General features: G+C 45.4%; 1 protein-coding gene across 1 annotated transcript in view; it reads left to right on the forward strand.

Annotated features, from left to right (window-relative positions):
* Window positions 1-23,735, forward strand: part of Ak7 (adenylate kinase 7) — a 68,200-nt gene that overhangs the window by 38,603 nt on the left and 5,862 nt on the right. The window contains 6 exon segments of the mRNA XM_051196559.1: window positions 474-602; window positions 1,838-1,967; window positions 10,485-10,613; window positions 12,777-12,845; window positions 15,232-15,429; window positions 17,247-17,467. Coding sequence (XP_051052516.1) covers window positions 474-602; window positions 1,838-1,967; window positions 10,485-10,613; window positions 12,777-12,845; window positions 15,232-15,429; window positions 17,247-17,467 — 876 coding nt within the window.

Consider the following 23,735-nt stretch of genomic DNA (forward strand, 5'->3'; position numbering starts at 1 on the left):
TAGGATTAAAGGCATAAGCCACCTACGCCCGGCTTTGTTTGTTTGTTTTTAGACAGGGCCTCAGATAACACAGGATGGATTCTAACTCACTATCTAGCTGAGCCTGGCCTTGACCTCTTGATTATCCTGCCTCCACCTCCCAAGTGCTGGGACCACTGGCGTGTACCAATCACACCCAGCATCCTAATCATGGTTTGTTGAATGTTCTATTGTCCCCTGGTCCAGGTCAGAACACAGATGCTATTACATCCTCACGGAATGAATGACTCAGAGCCACACAAGTAGGAGGCGACACTTTCAGGATGCTGGGGTAGTGACCCCACTGTCAGGGAGTGGAGGCAGAAAGTCTGGAGTCTGGTTGAGTTGCTGAAGTCAGACTATAGGGTCCAGAGACATTGAAAAGAACACAGTCCTGAAATAACACCCCTTCTAGCTCCAGAGCCCTAAAAGATACATTTTCTGTTCCTTTTTAGCCAATCAAGATCTGCATTCTTGGTCCTCCTGCTGTGGGAAAATCCAGCATCGCTGAAGAATTGGTCAAGTATTACAAACTACATCACATCAAAATAAAGGATGTGATTTCTGAAGCCATAGCCAAACTGGTAAGGCGTTCAACTGCTTCCCTGGGAATCTTTCCATTTCCCAAAATGTGTCTCTGTGTAACAAGCAAGTGACTAATTCAGAATGTCAAAGAAATGTATTGTTTTAATTGGTTTTTGTTGCTGGTTCCAGTTATGAAAATGGAAAACCCCACGGGGCTCTATCTTTTGTATGATGGGGGCAGTTGTAGGGCTGTCCTTGGAGTTCTGCCCCCAGTCTCTCCCAAAGTACAGCTTATCTTCTCTCTGCTGGCTAAAATATTTTTAGTTTAGTTTTGTTTTTAATCTTATTGTATTTTTCTCAGCCTACTGTCAGGCTATTTATGATCTTTTTTCTTTAAATAATTTTGTTAGGAATGGTAGAAAACAAGATATGCATCCATAAGTAGTTATGAAAGGCCATTTTGGAGAGTACTAGAAATCAAACTGGGCTTTGTACACTAAGTGAGCTACACCCTCAGCCTAAAAGTCTTGATTTTTATAAAATGTATTTCCTTCAAGTAAGATAGAATCCAGGTGCTGGAGAGATAGCTCAGCAATTAGGAATACTTGTTAATAACCTCTTGTAACTCCAGCTCCAGAGGATCAACACCCTCTTCTGGTCTCCATGGATACTGCACTCATGTGCACAAACCTACACACAGACACACTCATATACATATAATTGAAAGTGGTCGTGTAAGCAAGCCTTTAATGCCAGCACTTTGGAAGCAGAGGCAGGAAGATCTTTGAGTTCCAGAAAAGCCAGGGCTATGCAGAGAAACCCTGTCTCTAAATAAATAAATAAATAAATAAATAAATAAATAAATAAATAAAATGGTGGTGCGTGCCTTTAATACTAGATGATGAGGAAGCAAAGGCAGATGACTCTCTGTGAGTTCAAGGCCAGCCTGATCTACATAGGAAGCTCCAGATCAGGTAGGGTTGGATAGTTAGACTCTGATTCAAATTAAAAAAAAAAATCAAAAACTGAAGGTACAATCTGGAGAATTGCTGACTCCTTGGCAGTTGTGGAGTTAAATCTGAATATACTACTCTTCTCCTAAAAGTAGAGTTAAGGAAAGCCTTGAGGCCCTTGTCCATCTTGGTGGATGCACACATCCTGCAGGCTTTTGCATGGTGCCTGGTACCGGGTTCACTCCCAACTTGGGCTTTCCTCCAGGATCTCTAGCCAAACTGTTGGTGAGAAAATCATCAGTGTTGGGCACGGTCAACTTGGTTGTCCTTGTGGCATACAGGAGGCGATTGTTGCACCCAAGGAGTCAGGGGAAGGAGAAGAGGAAGGCGAAGAGGAGGAAGAGGAAGAAAATGTGGATGAAGCCCAGGAGCTCCTAGACGGCATCAGGGATTGCATGGAGCAGAACGCAGGTGAAGCTCAGGGCCAATGGGCAGAGCTGGGGGCCGATGGGCAGCACTGTGCAGAATGCAGGTGAAGCTCAGGGGGCTGATGGGCAGAGCTGTGCCAGGCTGGCACAGTAGCTGCTTTGGTTTTCAGTCTGGTTATCAAATGCTGCCTATGGGCTGGAAAGATGGCTCAGTGGTCAGGAGCTTTGGCTGCTTTTCTAGAGGACCCCAGTTTGGTTCCCAGCAACCACATACAAATGTCACCACCTGTAACTCCAGTTCTGGACTCCACACGTACTGCCCTCATATGTCTAAATGCACACACACACACACACACACACAAACAAAATAAAAACCTTTCCTCTAATCTGCCTGTTTGCAAAAGTAAAGCGCTCTAGAAAATATGGTAATAATAATATATTTAATTCATAATCTCATCCCTCAGAAAAAAAGTATTGTAGAGCCAGGTGGTAGTAGCACATGCTTTAATCCCAGTACTCGGAAGCAGAGGCAGGAGGATCTCTGTGAGTTCATGCCAGCTTGGTCTACAGAGCAAGTTCTAGGATAGGCTCCAAAGCAATACAGAGAACCCCCCTGTCTCAAAGAACAAAAAAAAATTATTGTTAATATTTAGGTGACTATCTGATAATTTTCTAATTAAAAACAAAGCAGGAGTTGTCAGCATAGCTCACTGACAGAGCACTTCCTTTGGTGTGGGCCGCAGCATCATCAAAACATGGTCCTTCTTTAGCATGGGGATCCTAGCATCGTACACAAACCAAGCTAAGTGTAATCAGTGTTCGCCACTCCCATCTCGTCAGGCTCGCCAGTGACTTTCTTGTTGTCTTCCTCCTTATTCTGCCCTTGCTGGTGGCTATTTCTGATGCTCCAGGGTTGGGTGGTGCTAAGTAGAGATTAGGTGACAGGGACATGGCATCCTCAAGGTAACAGAATACACTGGGAGAATGCTGCTATTTTCTGTGTGGCCTCCCATGGAGCCAAGACCCCAACTGCCCTCCTTGGTCCTCTAGGACAGTGATTCTCAGCCTTCCTAATGCGGTGTCCCTTTAATACAGTTCCTCATGTTGTGGTGACCCCCACCCCCAACCACAAAGCTATTTCCATTGCTAGTTCATGACTGTAATTTTGTTGCTGAAATGAATTGTAATATAAATACCTGATGATATGGGACATCTGATATCTGACCCCTGTGAAAGGGTCTTTCAACACCCCCAAAGGGTCCTGACCCACAGGTTGAGAACCACGCTGTAGAGATTTCTTCTGGAGTACCAAACCTTTGGCAGCAAGATGGGCCTCTTGCCAGCTAATCTGGACCCTAAAACAAGGGAGTCCTCAGCCAGACACCTGACCTTGGGAGTTGAACACAGTCAGATCCCACTCCATGCCCCAGAGGTAATAGCACTTCTGGAAAGGCCGGAAGGGCTTGCACCACACTGGCCACTCTGTGAGGTCCTACTGTTTCCAAACCCAAGGTGACTGCAGGCTCAGGACAACGAACGCTTCTCCCTGTGTCCTCAGGCTGGAAGGGAGATGAGAGAATGTGGGTACTGGTAGCTTTTAGAGGGTTCTTTGGGTGGTTAAACATGCCCATCTGCTGAGTACAGAGAAAAGATGTGCAGTGAAGGCAGAGATGCCAGCCTTCCAGTCCAACAAGTGCCTGCTACCTCAGCTGTGGCACTACAGGACATCCTGGTCACCCGGGGATCCCACACAGCGATTCGCCACTGCCCGGGAACCTTTGATCTGCCTGCAGACTATGTGTTCTGCTTCCAGGCCTTGACTGTCCAGTTTATTACACACCTTTGCCCTTTGTTGTTGTGATTCTTTTTGTTTTTAAAACAGGGTTTCTCTGTGTAGCCTTGGCTGTCCTGGAATTCGCTCTGTAGACTAGGCTGGCCTTGAACTCAGAGATTCCCTTGCCTCTTCAAGGCATATGCCAGCTTTGCCTTCACTCTATAGCCCTTCTAGATTTTCTCTTAAGTCCAGGTTACCTCTTTCTTGTCCTAAGCCAGCCTGATCTGGCAGAGAATGGGTTTGACCATAGATACCTAAATGTTCATTTATACCAGCTGACCTACTCATGTTCTTGCTTTTCTGTGAGATAGCCCATGAGGAAATGAAGTTTAGATAGAGATTTCCCCAGGGAAAGAGTGTGTGGGTGTGGAAAACACAGGCTAATAGTTGGAGATTCAATGAGGCCTCTGCCCTGCCCACGAGGCCTTTTGGAACCATAGTCTGGCTAACTTTCCCCATGGCCCTAGCTCTCCCTTTTGGGGAGGGGAGTGCAATCCCTCAAGATCAGACATTCCATGTGGGGAGGAACTAGGAAAGGAAATTTGCCAGGATCACATTGAGTTGGAGAATGGAGTGTTTGGGAACAAACAGGTAGACATTATGGCTGGACACAGGCTCTAGAGAAGAGGTATGGGTATGGGCGTCCCGTCCTCAACCTACAGGATGAATCAAAATGGTTTTTGTACTGCTTTGTTTTGGTCTCTTGAGAGAGGATATCTCTATATAACCCAGGCTGCCCTCAGACTCACTATTCTTCTGCCGTAGCCTCTCCCAGCTGGCACCCCAATGCACGCCCCCCACTTCTAGAAGTCAGAATCACTTAACTGGTCTCCTCTCAGTCTAGGAGGGTCTTTGCTAATTTAATTGTCAACTTGGCACAGCCTACAGTAGGGATGAGAGTCCTGGTGAGGGTCCCCTAAATCAGGTTGGACTGTGGGTGAAGGGACCCTAGTACTTCCAAGCACTCTTCACCGGACCCCGATTAGGCACAGACCACACCCAAACACCAATTTCCAAGTGCAAACCAAATTCAGAGAGATCCCTGAGGAGGCAGGGCACCTCGACAAGGTGGTTGAGTTCGACTCAGGCAGAAACCGCAGCAAATTGATTTGTAAGAGTTGGTTTTAAGAGGAAAAGCGGGGAGGTCTGTGTAAGAATTATCTAGGACATGTTGGTATTTTAATTAGGTTAGTCAAAATAATGAATTTTGGCTGCTGGATCTTGGTGTTTTGATAGTTGGGCCTTGGTGATCAGCCTTGGGAATGAGTCAGCGGCTAAATAATGGAATAGACCTTGCGGGCTAGCTTTAGGAATGTACTCTAACAGTTTAGCAAGGGGGAGAGGTGGGTGCCATGTTTGCCATCCTCGGGCGTTCAGTGGGTGTGTTCGTGGGAGATTGTATTGATTATTGAATGATGTGGGGAGACTCAGCCTCTGTGGGTGGCATCAACCAACCTTGGGGGGTCAAGTACTATATGAGTATATAGAGGAAGAGCTAAGTATAGCATGCACGCATTCATTTCTCTCTGCTCTCAACTGTGGATGTTCTTGCCACTTTGGTTTCCCTGGAGTGATGGGCCATAAACCCGGAACAGTGAGCCCCAATAAGCCACCCCCCCAAGTCGCTTTTGCTTGTATATTTCATCACAGGAACAGAAAGGAAACAAGGACATCAAGCTTGTCAAAACAAAACAAAACCAAAAATTCTCTTGCCTGTGTTTACTTGAACCGAGAACATGAACCTTTAGTGCCTTTGAACAAAACAAGACCTTTGAACCCTCTGCCAGGGACAGGTGTCCAGAACACGAGCTCTGTCTTCCCTCACATGACCTCTCCCAGTTCCAATGTCTCCAGCAGCACAGGTTCCACAGCCCACAGGGAGGTACCGCGAGGCCCCTGGGAATATCTCTCACCACGCCTGCGGGTCAGCCAGCATGCCTTCAATATGGATTCTTCTGTTGTTGTTTTGTTTTTCAAGACCAGGTTTCTCTACGTAGCCCTGGCTATCCTGAAACTTATTCTGTAGACCAGACTATCCTCGACCACACGGATCTGCCCGTCTCTGCCTCCCGAGTGCTGGGATGGAAGGTGAGCTCTGCCACCACCGCCAGCTGCCGTAGCTGCCGTGGATTGATTCTTTGTGCTCACTTGCTTCACTCAAGAGAGCTGAGTCAGGCTGTTGGGATTTATCTGAGATTTCTAAACTAAAAAGGGACAAATGTTCACACTTTTGTCCATTTCACATCTTCCCTGTGCACAGGACAATGGAATATAGCAGCTAGCATCTACTTTTTTTTTTTTTTTTCAAGACAGAGTTTCTCTGTATTGTTTTGGAGCCTGTCCTGTAACTCGCTCTGTAGACCAGGCTGGCCTCGAACACACAGAGATTTTCACCTGCCTCTGCCTCCTGAGTGCTGGGACTAAAGGCATGCGCCACCAATGCCCAGCGTTGGCATCTACTTTTAAACCCATTGTAGTAATTATGAATGTGGGGTTAATAGTAACATTTTAATTATTACTAACATTGAAAAGACAGACTGGAAACTAAACCGAAGAAACCCAGGGTAGTAATTTAACAGCTGTGTCCAGTTGGGTTTCGCTCATTCATTTTAAAGTAGACAGGCCCAGCTATGATGGACATTCCTAACATAGTGGAAAGTAGATGCGGTGGCTCACACCTGTAATCCTAGGCTGGGGAGGCTGAGGAAGGAGAATCTGAGTTCCAGGCCAGCCTGGGATAAATAAAGGGACCCTGTCTGTAACAACAAAAGGAGGAGGGGGTGGGAGGCTGGAGGGATGGATCAGTTGGCACAACTGCCTGCTGCAAAAACATGAGGACCTGCCACACATCTGTAGCCCAGCACTGGGGAGCTGGTGACATGTGCGTCCTTAGAGCTGACTGGCCAGCCAGCTACCCAAATCAGGGACCTCCAGGGTCAGTGAAAGACCCTGTCTCAAGAGGCAGGGGCAGGCAGATCTTTGTGAGTTTGAGGTCAGCCTGGTGAGTGAGTCCCACATGGTGGCTCAAAACCATCCATAACTCTGGCTCCAGGAGATCTGACTTCTTCTTCTGACCTCCACCGGCACCAAGCATACCCATGCCAGATCTCTGTGAGTTCAAGGCCAGCCTGGTCTACAAGAGCTAGTTCCAGGATAGCCTCCAAAGCCACAGAGAAACCCAGTCTTGAAAAACAAAACAAAATATCCATACATATAAAACAAAAATAAGTGTTTCTTTAGGTTAAACACACACACACACACACACTCGAGTTACAGGTGGTTGTGCATTGCTCTGTGGGTGCTTGGAACCAGAAACCGGGGTTCTCTGGAAGAGCAGCCAGTACTCTTAAGTGATGAGCATCTCTCCAACCTCCAAAATAAATGTTATTTTTGGTTTTGTTTTAAAATACAAAATGACAGATATGTAGAAAGGCAAGTACAACATGACGATTAAAGTTAAATGTTCTATTTGAAATTTTTTGTTAAGCCGATTTTGGCTGCTCTTGTCACAGATAACAGATGAGAGCCGTATTCATCTTCTCCTCTATGGTAACCAGCCTATTTTCTGCATGCCTCCCATGCACGGCTCTGTGACCCTCAAATGTACACAGTGTTAGGAACACAGAGTGAGGTGGGACTGTGGAAGATCCCATGGCGGGGATGATGACACACACAAACACGCCATCAGGCAGAACTTACGTGGGAAGGAAGTTTTTTATTGGGGAAGGACAGGGAGAGAGAGGGGGGAGAAAGAAGAGACAGAGAGAGGGAGAGAGAGAGAGAGAGAGAGAGAGAGAGAGGTCTGTCTGACTCCTCAGAGAAATGGTGCAGCAATGAGCAGGAGGGGCGGAGCTTATCTCTTAAAGAGAGAGACCTTTGCACCTGCTTACAGAGCCAGGGTGCCTGCCATGCACAGAGGGGTGACAGACACTGTCAGTTTCCCAAGGGGCGGAGCCAGGTTTGCCTGGATTATTACACACAATAGCACAGTTAACTTTTACCCTTGAACAAATAAACATAAAGGGGCAGTCCCCTGTCTTAGAGTTCAGCATTGGCCAAAGGTCATAGGTTATCTCTAGGGAGATCACGGCTATCTAGACAAAGACTCTTAGGCAATCCCTTAGTGTACATCACTATTTCACTTTTCTGTTGTTGTGTTGATATACCACGACCAAGGCAATGTATAATTTACTTGGATTTAAGGTTCCAGAGGCTTAAGAGCCCATCACGGCGGTGAGGCATGGCAGCAAGCAGAAAGGGGAGGGCTTACTTATATCGTCAACTCCGAGCAGGAAGTAGAGGTGAGAGCAGGAAGTGGAGAGAGGCTATAAACGCTCAAAGCTACTCGAGTCATGTATACCTTCTAGCAAGGCTGAACCTCCAAAAGGTTGCACAACCTCCCAAACAGCACCACCGACTGGGGGGACCAAGGGTTCAAACATCCACGCCTGTGGGGGACATTCCTCATTTAAACCACTGCACTGGCCATGCCTCTGTTATTCCACAATGATCAAAAGCTGCTACAGGAACCCCATTCTCACTGGACACACCCTTCTTCTGACTCAGTAGAAGGTAATGGCAAATGTCAGTGTTTAAAACAAACCAGGCAAAGCTGGGTGATGGTGGCCCATGCCTGTAATGCCAGCACTCAGAAGGCAGAGACAGGTGAATCTCTATGAGATCCAGGCCAGCCTGGTCTACAGATCGAGTTCCTGGACAGACAGAGCTACACAAAGAAACCCTGTCTCAAACTGCAACCGCCCCCACCCCACCCCTGCAAAAAAAAAAAAAAAAAAAAAAAAGGAGGACATGATTGCTCCTAGGTATGGTGGAGGAGGTTTATTGTAGATAAAAGGGAGGACATAGCCAGAGGCAGGGACATCTGGAAAAGTCCAGAGTGAACATGACTGTGAGCCTGGCCATGTGAGGAGATGGGGGAGGGGAGGGGCCAGACCAGGAGAGTAAAGGGTAGATGGAAGGACCTAGTATCTGTGTAATCCAAAATGGAAGGAGGGGCAGGGGAGAGGGGAAGCGGCCCAGCCCCTGGGCTGGAGAGTTCAGGGTAGGGAACGGGGTATGCCAGCCAACTCTGTAACTGGTAAGGAATGAGGGATGCTGGGGAAACCTAGCAGCCAGGTCTGATTTGATGATATATTGAATAGGCACCTCAGTCAGTTTGTCCTGGGTGTGGGAACCTAACAGTAGCAAGTAGCCTCAAACTGTTTGTTTTCCATCATAGACTCTTGATAAACTGAAGGTACATTATGAGCCCTGGGAAAGTCTTTGGGGGCTTGCCAGACTTACACTGTCCTCATGAAGCCGCATACGCGTACGGACAGGCTGTGCCTGCATGCCACCACAGCTGTGCAGTGATAGGGCTGTGGAGGAGTCGCAGCAGCACGCTGTCATTTAAGCCACCAAGCCCACTGTAGAGCAGACTTCTCCCCCCTCAGTCTTTCTTTCCTACCTAGCAATTTCCAGGAACTCCGGGTTGGGGGCTGAAGAAGTAACTGACCAGAGGACATAGGTCAGAAGTGTGACCTGGAGAAGAGGGTGTGGGGGTTGGGGTGAGCACTTTCTGCTGCAGACTCATTTTTCTTTAAATGCTAGTTTTATTAATCATTATTCAGGGTTCTGGGACTGAGTCCAGGCCCTTGCTCACATTATGCCGGGCGGGTGCTGAGTGTGTAAGCTCCGGCTCTGGCCCCTTTCGAAAGCCTGTGAAAGTCAGCTTGAGTTTGCTGTTCAGATCCAGCAAATATTTATTTAGCACCTACTTTTCTTGGGGAAGGGTACAGTGAGGGTGTGGGTGTGGCAGAACCCAAGGCCTGTATTAAACATATGCCTGACCTCCTCCTCCGCTCCTCCTCCTCCGCTCCTCCTCCTCCTTTTAGTTTTTCAGGACAGGGTTTCTCTGTGTGGCCCTGGCTGTTCTGGAACTAGCTCTGTAGACCAGGCTGGCCTCACCTGCCTCTGCTTCCCGAGTGCTGGGACTAAAGGCATGCACCACCATCCCCCGAATAGCAACACACTTGAATACTGTCTCACTCAACACAAATATTTATTACTATGTATTAAGGTGTAATTTGAAAACAGAACTGAGGGGCAGTGGGACAGCTCAGGGGATAAAGGGACCTAAGTTCAAGCTCCTCTAGGACCCATGAGGTAGCAGGAGAGAGCCCATTGCCACAAATTGTCCTCTCACCTTGAGAATAATAATAATAGGAAGAAGGGGACTGGAGAGACGGCTCAGCATTTTAAAGTACATGCTGCCCTTGAAGAGGTTCCCAGCACACTGGGCAGCTTACAACCATCTGTTTAACTCCAGCTCACTCCAGGGAGGGAACATAACACTTCAAAGGACACTTGCACACATTTGACACACACTCACACACACACAGAGGCACATGCATTATAAAGTAAATTCAGAGGAAATTCTTAAGCAGTCAGGACTTGATGCTACAGGATGTGATGCTAGTCCACTCACTCAGCCTTCCCACAAGTTTCCCACGAGTGGCTGGTATTGCCTACACCTGCTCTTTCTTGTAGACCGGTTCACTGCTACTTCAAATATGCACTAACACATGTCATGCTTAAAATAAAAACACAACTGGGTCTTCAACACCATTCTTGCCTATACAACAGTTCCCGGATGAGTTTAGAGCATCACCCTTGTGTAGGTTGTGTCACAGTAACACACGTGTGTTTATTTTTTTTAAAAATCAGGTCGCCTAGAAGATCAATATGTAATTCGGTTTGTGAAAGAAAAGCTCAAATCTATGCCTTGTAGGAACCAAGGCTACATTTTGGATGGATTCCCAAAGACCTATGATCAAGCAAAAGATCTGTTCAATCGTGAGTATGGATGCTCTCTCTGTTCTGCGTGTTTATACTCTCAGAAGTTGGAAACTTAGTATTTTGTTTCCTTGAATCTGTGAGGGTTTTTTGTTGTTTTTTTTTTTTTTTTTTTTTTTTTTGGTTTTTCAAGACAGGGTATCTCTGTACACCAGTGAAGATGGAGGTTTCTGTCCCAAATAAGCACACAGAGACATATTAATTATTAAACTTGACCAATGGCCAGGGCTTCTTATTGTCTAGCTCTCTCTTGGTTATTAACTCATAATTACTAATCTATGTATTTGTACATGGCCTTATCTTACCAGAGAAGGGTCTGGACCTGTTATTCTCTTTGCATCTCTCTCTGCCTTCCTTTCCCCAGCATTCTCCTAGTCTCCTAGCCTCGACTATCTTCCTGCCTCTCTACTGGCCAATCAGTATTTTATTCATCAACCAATATGAGAAACATATATGCAAAGGACATTCCCCTTCAGACCAGGCTGGCCTTGAACTCACAGAGATTCCCTGCCTGCTTCCGCAACCCGAGTGCTGGGATTAAAGGCACCACCACCACCTCCTGACCTTTGTTCTTTTTTTTTTTTTTTTTTTTTTTTTTTTTTTTTTTTTTTTTTTTTTCATGTAACCCAGACTGGCCTTAAACTCAGTGTAGCAGAGGATAATCTTGAACATCCGACACCCCCCCCTCTCCCCCAGCCTCCACCTCCCAGGTACTAGGATTGCATCTTGCTTGACTTAAACTTCCCACCTAGTGGTTAGAAATTGCCCCTTTCCTTTTACCCCCCAGGCCCAAGAAACCACCATGCCACAGTTTCATTCTGCGAATTTTAGTGTTTCAGGACCCTCCTTGTTCTGCTGCTGTGACTGACTCATTTCATTTGGCACAGTGTCCTCAGGTTTGTTCACAGTGCCAACCTTTTTCTTTTTTTCTTTCCTTTTCTTTTCTTTCTTTCTTTCTTTTTTTTGGGGGGGGGTTTGAGACAGGCTTTCTCTGTGTAGGCCTAGCTGGAACTAGCTCTTGTAGCTGGTCTCGAACTCACCTATCTGTCTGCCTCTGCCTCCTGAGTGCTGGGATTAAAGGCGAGCGCCACCACCACCCGGCCTTCTTCTTCTTTTTCTTCTCTTCTTCTTCAGTTACTTAATTTTATTTTATGTGCATTGGTGTGAGGATGTCAGATCCCTTGGAACTGGAGTTTCAGACAGCTGTGAGCTGCCAAGTGGGTGCTGGGAATTGAACCTGAGTCCTCTGGAAGAGCAGCCACAGCTCTTAACCACTGAGCCATCTCTCCAGCCTTGCCAGCCTTCTTCTTCTTCTTCTTCTTCTTCTTCTTCTTCTTCTTCTTCTTCTTCTTCTCCTTCTCCTTCTCCTTCTCCTTCTCCTTCTCCTTCTCCTTCTCCTTCTTCTTCTTCAAGTCAGAATAGTATTTCATTGTCTAAATATACCATTTTGTTTTTTTATTGGTTTGTCTGTCAATAGGTATTTGGGTTATGAGACTACTTCTGAGCTTGGTATTCTGTGTATGGCTGGTTTCCATTCATGATTGCTAGTTAAAATATGCCACTGGGGAGACAGCTCAGTCCTAAAGTGTTTGCCATGCCGCATAAGCAGGAGGACCTAGGTGAATGCCCAACACCCAGCTGGGCATCCTGGCTTGTGTCTATAACCCTACCACTGGGGGTGTGCAGACCCCTGGAGCCTGATGACCAGCCAGTCTAGCCAAACCAGTGAGCACCACATTCCATGAGAGATCCTGTCCCCCCAAATAAGGTAAGGAGTGATTGAAGGACACACCTGACCTCAGCCTTCCACATACATGTACACATAGTGGCACATATGTATACATACATCCCAACATAATATGACATCTGAAGCCTGGTCTGCATGTATATACCTTTCATCTCAGTACTGGGGAGGGAGAAGCAGGAAGTTTGCAAGATTAAGGCTAGCCTGGGCTACGTCATGAGAGGCTGAGGCAGGAGACTTGCTGTGAACTCAAATCCAACCTCAAAAAGCCGAAAATGTTTTCCCAATTAAAAAACTGTATTTGCTCCAAGCAGCACACCATTAAAAGATGAAACAAAACAGTATTTGGACTTTTACTGTGACCTCCCCCCCCAGTAATATGTTAAAAAGCATAACTATATATATTTTTGTCTTACTAGAGGAAGATGAAGAGGAAGAAGAAGAAATCAGAGGCAAAATGTTTCCCTTTGATAGATTAATTACACCTGGTGAGTTGAAAATACTTTCTTAATGTCGTAAGTATACACATATACTTACATGCATGTGAGAGTAGAGGTCAACATTAGGTGGTATTTCTCAGGAGATATCCACCTTGTTTTGTGACACAGGGTCTCTCACCAAACCTGGCACTTGTCACTTCAGCTAGGCTGTCTGACCAGTGATCCCAGGGGTTGTCCTGTGTCCACCTCCCTGGTGCTTCCTAGTGGGTGATCCCAAACCCGGCTTTTTTCGTGGGTGCTGGGGATTAAACTCAGGTCCTCAGCTTGTCAGCCAGCACTTTGCCCACAGAGCTGTCTCTTCAGCCTCTCCAAAGACACCTTTAGGGAATGTCATTCAATCTCTTTATGCCATACAACATTTTATTTTTACTTATTTATTTATTTTTGTTTTTGAAAACAGAGTTTCTATGTATGACAGCCCTGGCTGTCCTGGAACTTGCTTTGTAGACTAGGATGGTCTTGAACCCACAGAGATCTGCCTGCCTCTACCTTCCAAGCGCTGGAGTTAAAAGCATGTGGTACCACCACCCAGGAAGATTTAATTTTTTAAAGATGTGCTTTCTTTTTAGTATGTATGTGTGTGTGGTGTGGGGACTATGTGCATATGCGTTTAGGGGCCCAGCAGTGTGGATCCCTGGGAGCTAGAGATAGATGGAGTTCTGAGCTGCTCTGTATAGGTGCTAGGAACCAAATTCTGGAACTGAAACCATGATCCTCTGGAAGGGCAGCAAGTGCTCTATTTGTTTCTTGAGACAGGGTCTCTCTATAGCATGTACAGTCTATGTAGTCCTGGTTGTCATGGAACTTAGAGACCAGGCTGGCTTTGAACTCACAGAGATCCTCCTGCATCCACCTCCCAAGCACTGGGATTAAAGGTGTTAGCTACCATACCTTGCACAAGTATTCTTAACTACTGAGTCATCTCTGTCTTGCTCAGGGATGAGTACTGTGGTCTCTGAGACCAGTGGCAGAAACAAGAAATGCCTAAAAGATGGGTTTTCTCCAATTTCTTCTCCATGTAGAGACATACACTTTAGAAAAAGAATGAAATTAGTTGCTAGAAAAAAGAGCCGGGCTTTGGTGGCACATGCCTTTAATCCCAGCCCTCCGGAGGCAGAAGCCATCAGATTTCTGTGAGTTCTAGGCCAGCCTGGTCTACAGAGCTAGTTCAAAAAACCAAACAGAAACTACAACAACAAAACAGGGCTGCCTGGTTTAGGATTGGGAAACACTTCTAAGGGGTTCATTTTGCAAATTGCTGTCACCAAGGCAACTGGATAAAATTCAATTCAAAATGTGTCAAGCCCTGAGCATGTTAAAACCTCACTGGGGGCTGGAGGGATAGCTCAGCAGCTAAGAACTGGTAGCAGTTTAAATGAGAATGTCCCATAGACTCCTGTATCTGAACACTTACTTGGACCCAAGTTGGTGGCACTATTTGGGGAGGCTTAGGAGGCGTGGCTCTTTTGGAGAAAGTATGTCACTGGAGTCAGGCTTAAGAATCTGGGAGAAAGGGGAGGTGGGGGAGGGGAGGGAGGGGAAACTGTAGTTGGGATGTAATATATGAGATAATAATAACAATAATAGTCGCAACAATAATTTTCAAAGTCTCGTGTCATTCCCAGTCTGCTCTTCCTCTCCCTCTCTCTCTGCTTCCTGCTTGCCACTCCAGCCGCCATGTTTGCCACTTCCCCATGGGAGTTAGTGATGGACTCTCATCCCTGTGGAACCATAAGCCCCAATAAACCCTTCCTTCCATAGGTTGCCTTGGCCGTGGTGTTTATCCCAGCAGCAGACCTCTAACCCAGGACCCGTCCTGGGTTGCTAGTACCCACTTTGGGTTGCTCACTCCAGCTCCAGGGGATCCAGTGCCCTCCTCTGGCCTCTTTGGTCACCACGCACAGATGTCCTACATACACACGGGCACACACATAACTAAAAATCAAAGATAAATGTTGAAAACTAACAAAGAAATACAAACAAAAATCTAGAAAAACAACAACAAAAACCTCACTGAACCTCCCCTGTCCTGTGGGGAAGTCATTGCTTCAGCATGCCAGGGGTGAAAGCCTAGAGATGTGATTGTCACAGGGTTAGTAGAGACTTTCTACTTAACAGTATCTGCTGCTTCTACAGCAAGAGAGGTGGGAGGAAAGGAGGAGAGGAAAGAAAACAGACCGTGCAAACTCCCAACTGAGCATCTAGTCGCTGGAGTTGTGAGGGCTCCATGCATTTCTCCTCTAAGAAAGGTACAAGAAAAACAACGTGTCAGGCCTTTTGCAGCAACTCCAGGTCCCAGCTGATGATGTTAGTTAGCTGTGGCCATCCATCTCTACTGTGCCATGCTGACCTCAGAGTTTCTCCCTCTCCCCAGAATTTGTGTGTGGTCTGGATGCCTCTGATGACTTTCTGAAGGAGCGAGTAATGAACCTCCCGGAGAGCATCGTGGCGGGGACTCACTACAGCCAGGACCGATTCCTCCGGTCTCTGAGCAACTACCGGGACATTAATACTGATGATGAGACCGTCTTCAACTACTTTGACGAAATTGAAATCCACCCAATACACATTGGTATGAAGGGAGCTCTCTCTCTCTCTCTCTCTCTCTCTCTCTCTCTCTCTCTCTTTCTGGATGTAATTCTCTCCCAGTATTTCCCAGATCCATTCTCTCTTTGGAGCTTCAACCTTTTCAGACCAGCATGCTTTTCTAGTTCTCTGGCCACCCTACTAGGGCCCTGGAGTTTTCAAGTTCCACTGGGAGTTGCACTCAGAGCTGGGCTGGACTCTGTTCCCATCCCACACTCCTCGAAGGGTAACTCTGCCACTCTAGCTTTGTTAGGCGCCTACAGCTGTTCCCCACAAGCAAGCATGGTCTCCCAAAATAGAGCCCTTTCAAAACATTCTCCAGCACTTAGTGAGTGACATGAAGGTTGTCATTACCCCTGAGATTCAGGGAGGAGTACAGTGTAGTGTGCATGCAGCAAGGGACACATCTGGACAATTAAATGTCAGAGGTCAGGAAGTAAAGAGGTAGCAGATAAAACGTTTTTGCTCTTTGGTCTTTCCATGGTTTTTGCAGTTTTCTTTGTATTGAGAATCAAACCCAGGGCCTCTGGCCTGCTAGGCTTCATCATTGAGCTATACTCTCAGCCCTTTAAGGGCTTAGTTCTTAGCATCCATACCACAAGTTCAAAGCCAACCAGGGTTATATATCCAGACTCTGTCTCAAAACCAAGCCAGGCAGCGATGACACACACCCTTAATCCCAGCACTCGGTAGGCAGAGGCCGGCCGGTCTCGATGAGTTTGAGGCCAGCCTGGTTTACTGAGCGGGTTCCAGGACAGCCAGGGCTACACAGAGAAATGCAGTTGAAAGAAACCAAATAAATAAAAATAAAATAAATCTGGAAGACACAGTACCCAAATGTACTCACTACCATCATTCTCTGTAGACAGGGTCTGAGGTCATGGGAAGCACATGTGGGTCCTCTGGCCCCACATTAACATTAGGCAGACATCCTGGAGTCTGGCCTTCATCATCATCAAATGAAATGGATAGTTTAAATGAAGGAAGCATGGGAAGCCAGCTGTGGTAGCTACACTGTAATCCAACACCTTCTTCTGCCCTTTGCAGGCACTTGCATTCACATGCACACATCCCCCCATCCCACATACATAATTAAGAAAATAAATATAAAAACAAAGAGAAAAGATCCTTATGATAAACAGTGGGTGGGCATGGTGGCCCACCCTTAATCCCAGCTGTGGAATGAGTGGAGATAACCTAAGCAAGCAGGCTAGCTAGACTGACTCTTATCAACAGGCTCTGGGTTAAATTGAAAGACCACGCCTCGATTAATAAGTCAGAGAGCAATTAAGGAATGCTCCTCAGATCAGCCTCAGGCTTCCACACACGTGTGCACACATATATTTGTGCACCTACAACATACATGTGCCCACACAATATACCACGAGCACAGACAAAAGTAAAAACAAATTCACACTATAGTATAGTCTATTCCCTCACCCATCCACTCAGATCAATGATGATTTCCAGAACTCAGGCAGGGCTCACGTGTTGGGTGCTTGTAACCCCAGCACACAGGACAGAGGCCTAGTAGCTGTCTGCATAGTGAATTGCAGTCTATTTAAGGCCATTTAGTGGGATCTTGTTGCAACAGAAGGAGAACTGTAAGAGCCAAGTCCAAATCCTCCCACCCCTGACTCTCACACTCCATTGTGATTGCCCTTGAGAAATGAAACTCTGAATCTCACCAACTGGAAAATGCAGCTTTGATGTGACCATTTCTCACACACGTCTGTATAGTGTCTTTTCTAGTCACAGACACATGAACCTGTGTGTAGATCTCCTCTCTTCTGGCATTTAAAGATGTAGGAAAACTCGAAGATGCCCAGAACAGACTTGCTATCAAACAGCTCATCAAAGAGATTGGGGAGCCTCGCAATTATGGCCTAACAGATGAAGAAAAGGTCGAAGTGGAAAAGAAGGCTGCGGAGGAACGCCTGGCCAAGGAGGCTGCTGAGACAGCAGAGCGTGAGCACAAGGAGGCCATGGAGATGGCAGAGAAGATATCCCGCTGGGAGGAGTGGGTGAGTGTGACTGCAGAAGAGTGGGGCTGGGGAGGCAAAGGCACTCAGGCCAGCAAAGAAACGCTCCACACAGCTTTCCTTTTTGTGCTATTTAAAGAAGCCACGCAACACCAAGCAGCTGTTGCCCTCAGAAGTCACAATATGGGCTACGGATGACTCAGTGGGTAAGAGCACTAGAGCAGCCAGGTTTGAGTTCCAGCACGCGCGCGCGCGCGCGCGCACACACACACACACACACACACACACACACACACACACACACACACAGACAGCTCACAATTGTCTGTAATTCCAGGATCTGATACCCTCTTCTTATCTCTGTGGGCTCCACATGCGCAAATGTGGTGCACAGCCATGCATGCAGGCAAACACTTATGCACATACAATAATAAATAAAGCGATTACAAGCCATATACGTAGGAACATATAACATTGTGTTGCAAGGCCTGGTGATGGCGCTCCCCTTTAGCTGTCTACTGGCCTAGCTTAGGCAGGAAGCCTCACTCTACTCATCCCTAAAAACACTTCAGTTGAGTGAGTCTGCTTCCAAAGTTAGCATTCAAATCTGTCTTGCCACTTCTCGTTAGAATCAGTTTTTGTTTGTTTGGATACCAGGTCCCACTCTGTGGCACAGGCTGGCTTCTCAGACATGATGTAGTCCAGACTGGCCTCAAAGTCATAGCAATCCTCCTGCCTCACCCTTCCAATTGCTTGGCGTTAGAGTTGTGAGCCACCACAGCTGGCTCCAGGCAGTGCTGCTTGCTAGATTTACAAGGTCAACCCTTGTCGTCTCCAGTCTGTCTCCACACTTGCAGCACACTTTCTCTGTACTGCCAGCTCCCAAATAATGACACAGAGATGGCTTATTAATTATGAAAGCTCAGCTTAGCTTAGGCTCTTTTCTAACTAGCTTTTAGAACTTAAACTAACCCATTTCTATTAACCTATGTACTACCATGTGACTTGAGGTTTTTACCTCTTCTTCTGCCTGTCCTGCTTCTTCTGTGTCCAGCCTGGTAGTAACCCCGTTTTCTTCCCCAAGACCTCTCTGTCCCTAGAGGTCCCACCTAACCTCTTCCTGCCTAGCTATTGTCCATTCAGCTCTTTTTTTTTTTTTTTTAAACCAATAGTGTAAAGGAACATTCTGCAACATTCCCCCCTTTTTGTCTAAATGAAAAGGAAAGGTTTTTAACTCTAACATACTAAAACTATAAACAGTAATAACAATTAGCAGGTATTCTATTTGTATTTGGTACATTCAAAGAAAATATTCCACTATCTATCCTCTCTTGAAGAATCCAAACTTTTGTGCCTAATTACTTTCTATCATAACTAAGGAAAACTAACTATAACCATCTAGTCTTCAACACCATCAAAGACCTGAGAGGGATATAATATTACCTGAGTAAACAGGAAATGCATAGCAAACAACTTCCAAAACTATGAGAAATGACAGAAACAGCTGGCTGCCTGGACAGTCACACAAGGTTCCTCTGTAACATCAGGGCACCCATCTTCAGCCTACAGGCCTAGGACATCTGACAGAACTTTCTGTGAAGCAGGAATTTTGAAGGACTGTCTTATCCAGTCTTGGCAAAGTTCAGAAGTTGCTTTCTTTTATGTCCTGCTTGTCCAGTTCGCACAACATACTGTCGGCAGTCAAGGAAAGGGCAGGCCTTTGCCAAAATTGCTAGCTTTTACCACAAAGAAAGTAAACTCCATATGGAGGTTCTTTGATGCCCATCATCATTTTTTGAAGTACACTGTTGCTATCAGAATCAGACATGTCTCACTATTATGAAAAGCCTTATGTTACCAAACATTTTAAATGCCATATTCTGTAGGTCTTTGAAGTGTTTGAAGATCACCTACCTAAAATATATGTCTGTTTGACCTTGAAAACATGACTATAAGTTTGATAGTTATAGATGACTCAAACAAAAAGAAAACAAAAAAAGGAGATTAGATTCAAGGACTAAAGCGTTATATTTTTAAATGAGTCGTAAGGCACAATACCTCAAACAAGAGTAAAAATTATACATAGTATAAGTATAACAAAAATAACCTTAAATTTTATCAATATACACAAATCCATACCAATATAAAATATTTGAAATGAGTGGTTGTTCAAAAGTAGACTTTTGAACAAAAAAAGTAGATAAAATGGGAGGCCATTTTATCCCATCATTTCTATATTATATTCCCCTTTTTCTCTTCAAAAAACGATCCTTGCGTCAAATCTCTTTTTTTTTTTTTTTTTTTTTTTTTTTGGTTTTTTTTTTTGTTTTTCTGACTGTTACTGATAACAATTTTTTGAGACAGGGTTTCTCTGTAGCTATGGACCCTGTCCTAGCTGGCCTCAAACTCACAGAGATCCATCTGCCTCTGCCTTACCAATAACAATTTGTAACCACATGCTCCCTAAACAATGACAAACATCCATAACCCACCAAATGACCAAAACCCAACCAACCAACCAACGTCTTGGGACTGTGGGTGTCATGTTCTCTAGATTGCTTCTTATTTTCTGGGAGCAATGGCATCTTTGGAAGATCCTGAGAAAATTAGGATAATGGACAAGCCCTGGGGGAGCTAGCTGTCCAGTCTCTGTACAATGGGAAAGCACAAGGCTTCCTGTGGTCCTGGCTAGAACAGTCTATGAGGCTGGATTATCTCAGTAAGCAGTCTTGAAGCAGTTTTGGATTCAGGACTCTGAGGCACCGTGAAAGACTGGATCACTGGACTGTCCATTTTTATTGGTGTCTGGTTGTAGTTAGTTTTTTAATTTTTTATTTGTTTGTTTGTTTATTTTTTGAGACATGGTGTTTTGGAACCTGTCTTGGAACTAGTTCTGTATACCAGGCTGGCCTCAAACTCACAGAGATCTGCCTGTCTCTGCCTCCTGAGTGCTGGGATTAAGGGCATGTGCCACCAACGCCTGAATGTTTTTTTTTTTAAATTTTTTAATTTTAATTTTCTACTCTTTGCTCTTTTAGGGATCCACCACCCAGCTCCCAAGTAAATACACACATGGAGACTTACTCTCACTTATGAATGCATGCCTTAGCTTGGCTTGTTTCTAGCCGGCTTTTCTCAACTTAAATTATCCCATCTACCTTTTGCCTCTGGGCTTTTACCTTTCTCTATTCCATATACCTTTTTCCCCCTTCTTCCTTCGTAGCTGGTTGTGTAGCCAGTCCTGCCTATTCTCGCTCCTGCTTAGCTATTGGTCATTCAGCTAATAGCCATTTTATTAGAACAATCAGGTGTTTAGACAGGCAAAGTAACACAGCATTACAAAGATAAACAAAGTCAACATAAAAGAATGCAACATATTTTTGCATCATTAGACAAACATTCCCCAGCATAAACAAATGTAACACATAAGTTTAACTAATATTCTACAACATCTGGTTGCCTTGCTCTGAATACACATACATTTCAAAGGTAACAGACATATCTACATTAACAGAAGTATGGACTGTGTGTTGTACACAAGCCAGCCAAAGATGATTTTTTTGTTGTTGTTTTATGATTGAGCAGGTAAAATACACATCGCCTGTCTTGTAGTTTTTCTAGCTTTATTTTTTTTATATCTGCAGTCAAAATTTTCAGGAGGTCTCCCCCAATTAAACCTGATTCTCTATAGTCTTGAACAAATCCACAGCCTATTGTTTCCTATGGATACAAAAGCATAACCTCTTCCCCCAACGCAATATATTTTTTAAATTCTACTTTAAAATTAAGGCTTTCCTAAAGTACTTAGACTGGTTTAATTTAGCAGTTCCTTTTACAATCCCATGTCATCATTCACTCACCAGCAATCAAAAAATTTAACGTGAACAAGACACCATATATGATCCAGACTCTGTATTTTCCATCTTAAATGGCTAACCCCTTTTCTATTATTTTGTTCTCCCTTTAAGGACTTTATCTTATTATTTATAAACTATTTTTTCTATGATTGTCTATGTCCATTTCATTTTCAAGACTCTGCACACTTTTTAAACCCACTGTAACCTGTTTAGAGTTTTTTTGTTTTCGAATCTGTTTTGAATTCGCATTTACTGAATACCTGCAGCATTCTCTGAGACAAATATTAAACTGCCATGCCAGTTGCCACACAGCTTAGCTCAGCCCATGGTGCTGGCTCATGGAGCTGGTGCTGGCTCCAACCTGCAGGCGTGGCCTGGTAGCAGTGCCCCTGTATGCGTAGCCCCATCCCACCTGAGAGACTGTAGGACCAGAAAGTCACATCCAGCTCCCCCTCCAGAACTTTCCTTTGCTTCCTTAGGCCCTTTGTTTGGATATGTGGCATGTGTGGCCCTTTGCGCGCCAAATGTGGCTGGCTTTCTCTGTACCTCCAGCTCCCAAATAATGACACAGAGACTTTTATTAGTTATGAAACCCATTCTTAGCTTAGGCTTGTTTCTAACTAGCTCTTATAACTGAAATCAATGTTTGTATTAATGTAGGCACTGTCACATGGCTAATGGGTCTTACCTCTCCCTGTCTTGCTCCTTTTGTATCCCGTTGGTGATGCTGCCTTCCTTTCCAAGTCCTCTCTGTCCCCAGAAGTCCTGCCTAATCTTTTCCTGCCTAGCTGTTAACCTTTCAGCTCTTTATTAAACCAATCACAGAGACGCATCTTCACACAGTGTAAAGAAGCATTTCGCAACACCTACTTCTTCCAGAGGACACTCACAGGTATTTTTGTACCCCCAGTAGTAGGTTTCTCCACAGACACAGTAAGTCAAATTGAGCTGAATTAAAGAGTAAAAGGCCTGAGCAAAGCGCTTCCTGGGTGACTCTTGGAAATGGGAGCAGGAGAGAATTCACATGGCCATTCCAAAGGGGATGCTTTAAGTAGCCTATAGGGGTGCAGGGTGATGGCGTGTCCCAAGGTGTGTTTGTGCTATGGTAAGCTTTTGGGTGGGGTCTTGGGCTGTGTCTAAAGAACTGAACGTTTGGAGGTTTCTCCACATGGGTGGGGTTGGGGGAGGCAGGAATGGGGCTTTCTCACCTGAGGCCAGTTGTTCCAGCCAAACGGATACTTCCAAAATGCACCGCCAGTCTTAGCTGATACTCCTCATGGGCTGCCTAGCATCACCGGATAAAATTCAGTACTAGTCACTAGTATGACTGGGCTGCTTCTAATGTCCCCATCGCAAGCAATGCCATCTTCCTTATTTGCCTGACGTCTTTGCTAATGAGACACTCTCTTGCCTCACATGTGAGATAACAACTCTGCCTTCTTTCCCTAGCATGCTATAACCCCACTCATACTTCTTTCATCTTTACATTTATTATAACCGATGTACCATAGATTTTTACAGACTTGTCTCTTCTTTCATTTTCCTGACACAGAAAACTTAGGCTGTGCGAGCATTGGCCCGTCTTTGTCATTTTCTGCCATACTCACACTGCTTTGAACAGGGCCTGACATATATCAGACACTCAGTAAATACTGAGGCGAGAGGCAAGCTCTTACACAGACCCCTTTGGTGACCACAACACCTGTGTGTCATCACAGAGGCCAGCGACACAGACAGGAATCGAATCTTTTTATTTTGTTTTAATGTTGCCTGCGTGTTTTGCCCACATGTATGTTGTCTGTGTACCATGATCACGCAGTGCCCCCAGAAACCAGAAGAAGGCGCTGGGTCTCCTGGAACTAGAGTTACAGATGTTTGTGAGCCACCAAGTAGGTGCTGGGAATAGAACCCAGGTCCTGTAGAAGAGCAGACAATGCTCTTAACCATCGAGCCATCTTCCCAGTCCTACGAATTGCATCTTTCGGTCATGCTTTATTCAAAGTGGAGATCTGAGAAGACAGCCGTTAACAGCTGTAAAAGGTGGCTGAGAGATGGCTCGGAAAGGGGAAATATGTACTGCATAAACACCCAAGGGTGTGGGGAACAGCTCCCTCAAAGCACCACAAAGGGTGAGCTGGGTCACACACCCTCTGCCAGCAGTGGTGTCCCTGCCCTCTCTAGCGCTGTCTTCTCAGTTTGCATGGTCACAAGGCTGATCTGACCTTAGAGATCTGACAGAGCCACCTGCGCTTGGTTTGAAATTTAAGGATTTTTTCCCCCTTGTATTGCACATTTTTCTGTGGGTGTTTGCACTGCACCTTTCTCTTATCATTTTGTAAGACCTTCTAATAAAGAATTGCAGACTTCCTGAATAGAGAAACGGGACCCCGAGGCACTTTTCCAGGACACAGTGCTAAGGTAGAGTGACTGCTATCATGGGAACAGGACCTTTT

This window comes from Phodopus roborovskii, unplaced genomic scaffold (genome assembly GCF_943737965.1).
Source record: "Phodopus roborovskii unplaced genomic scaffold, PHOROB, whole genome shotgun sequence".
NCBI lineage: Eukaryota > Metazoa > Chordata > Mammalia > Rodentia > Cricetidae > Phodopus > Phodopus roborovskii.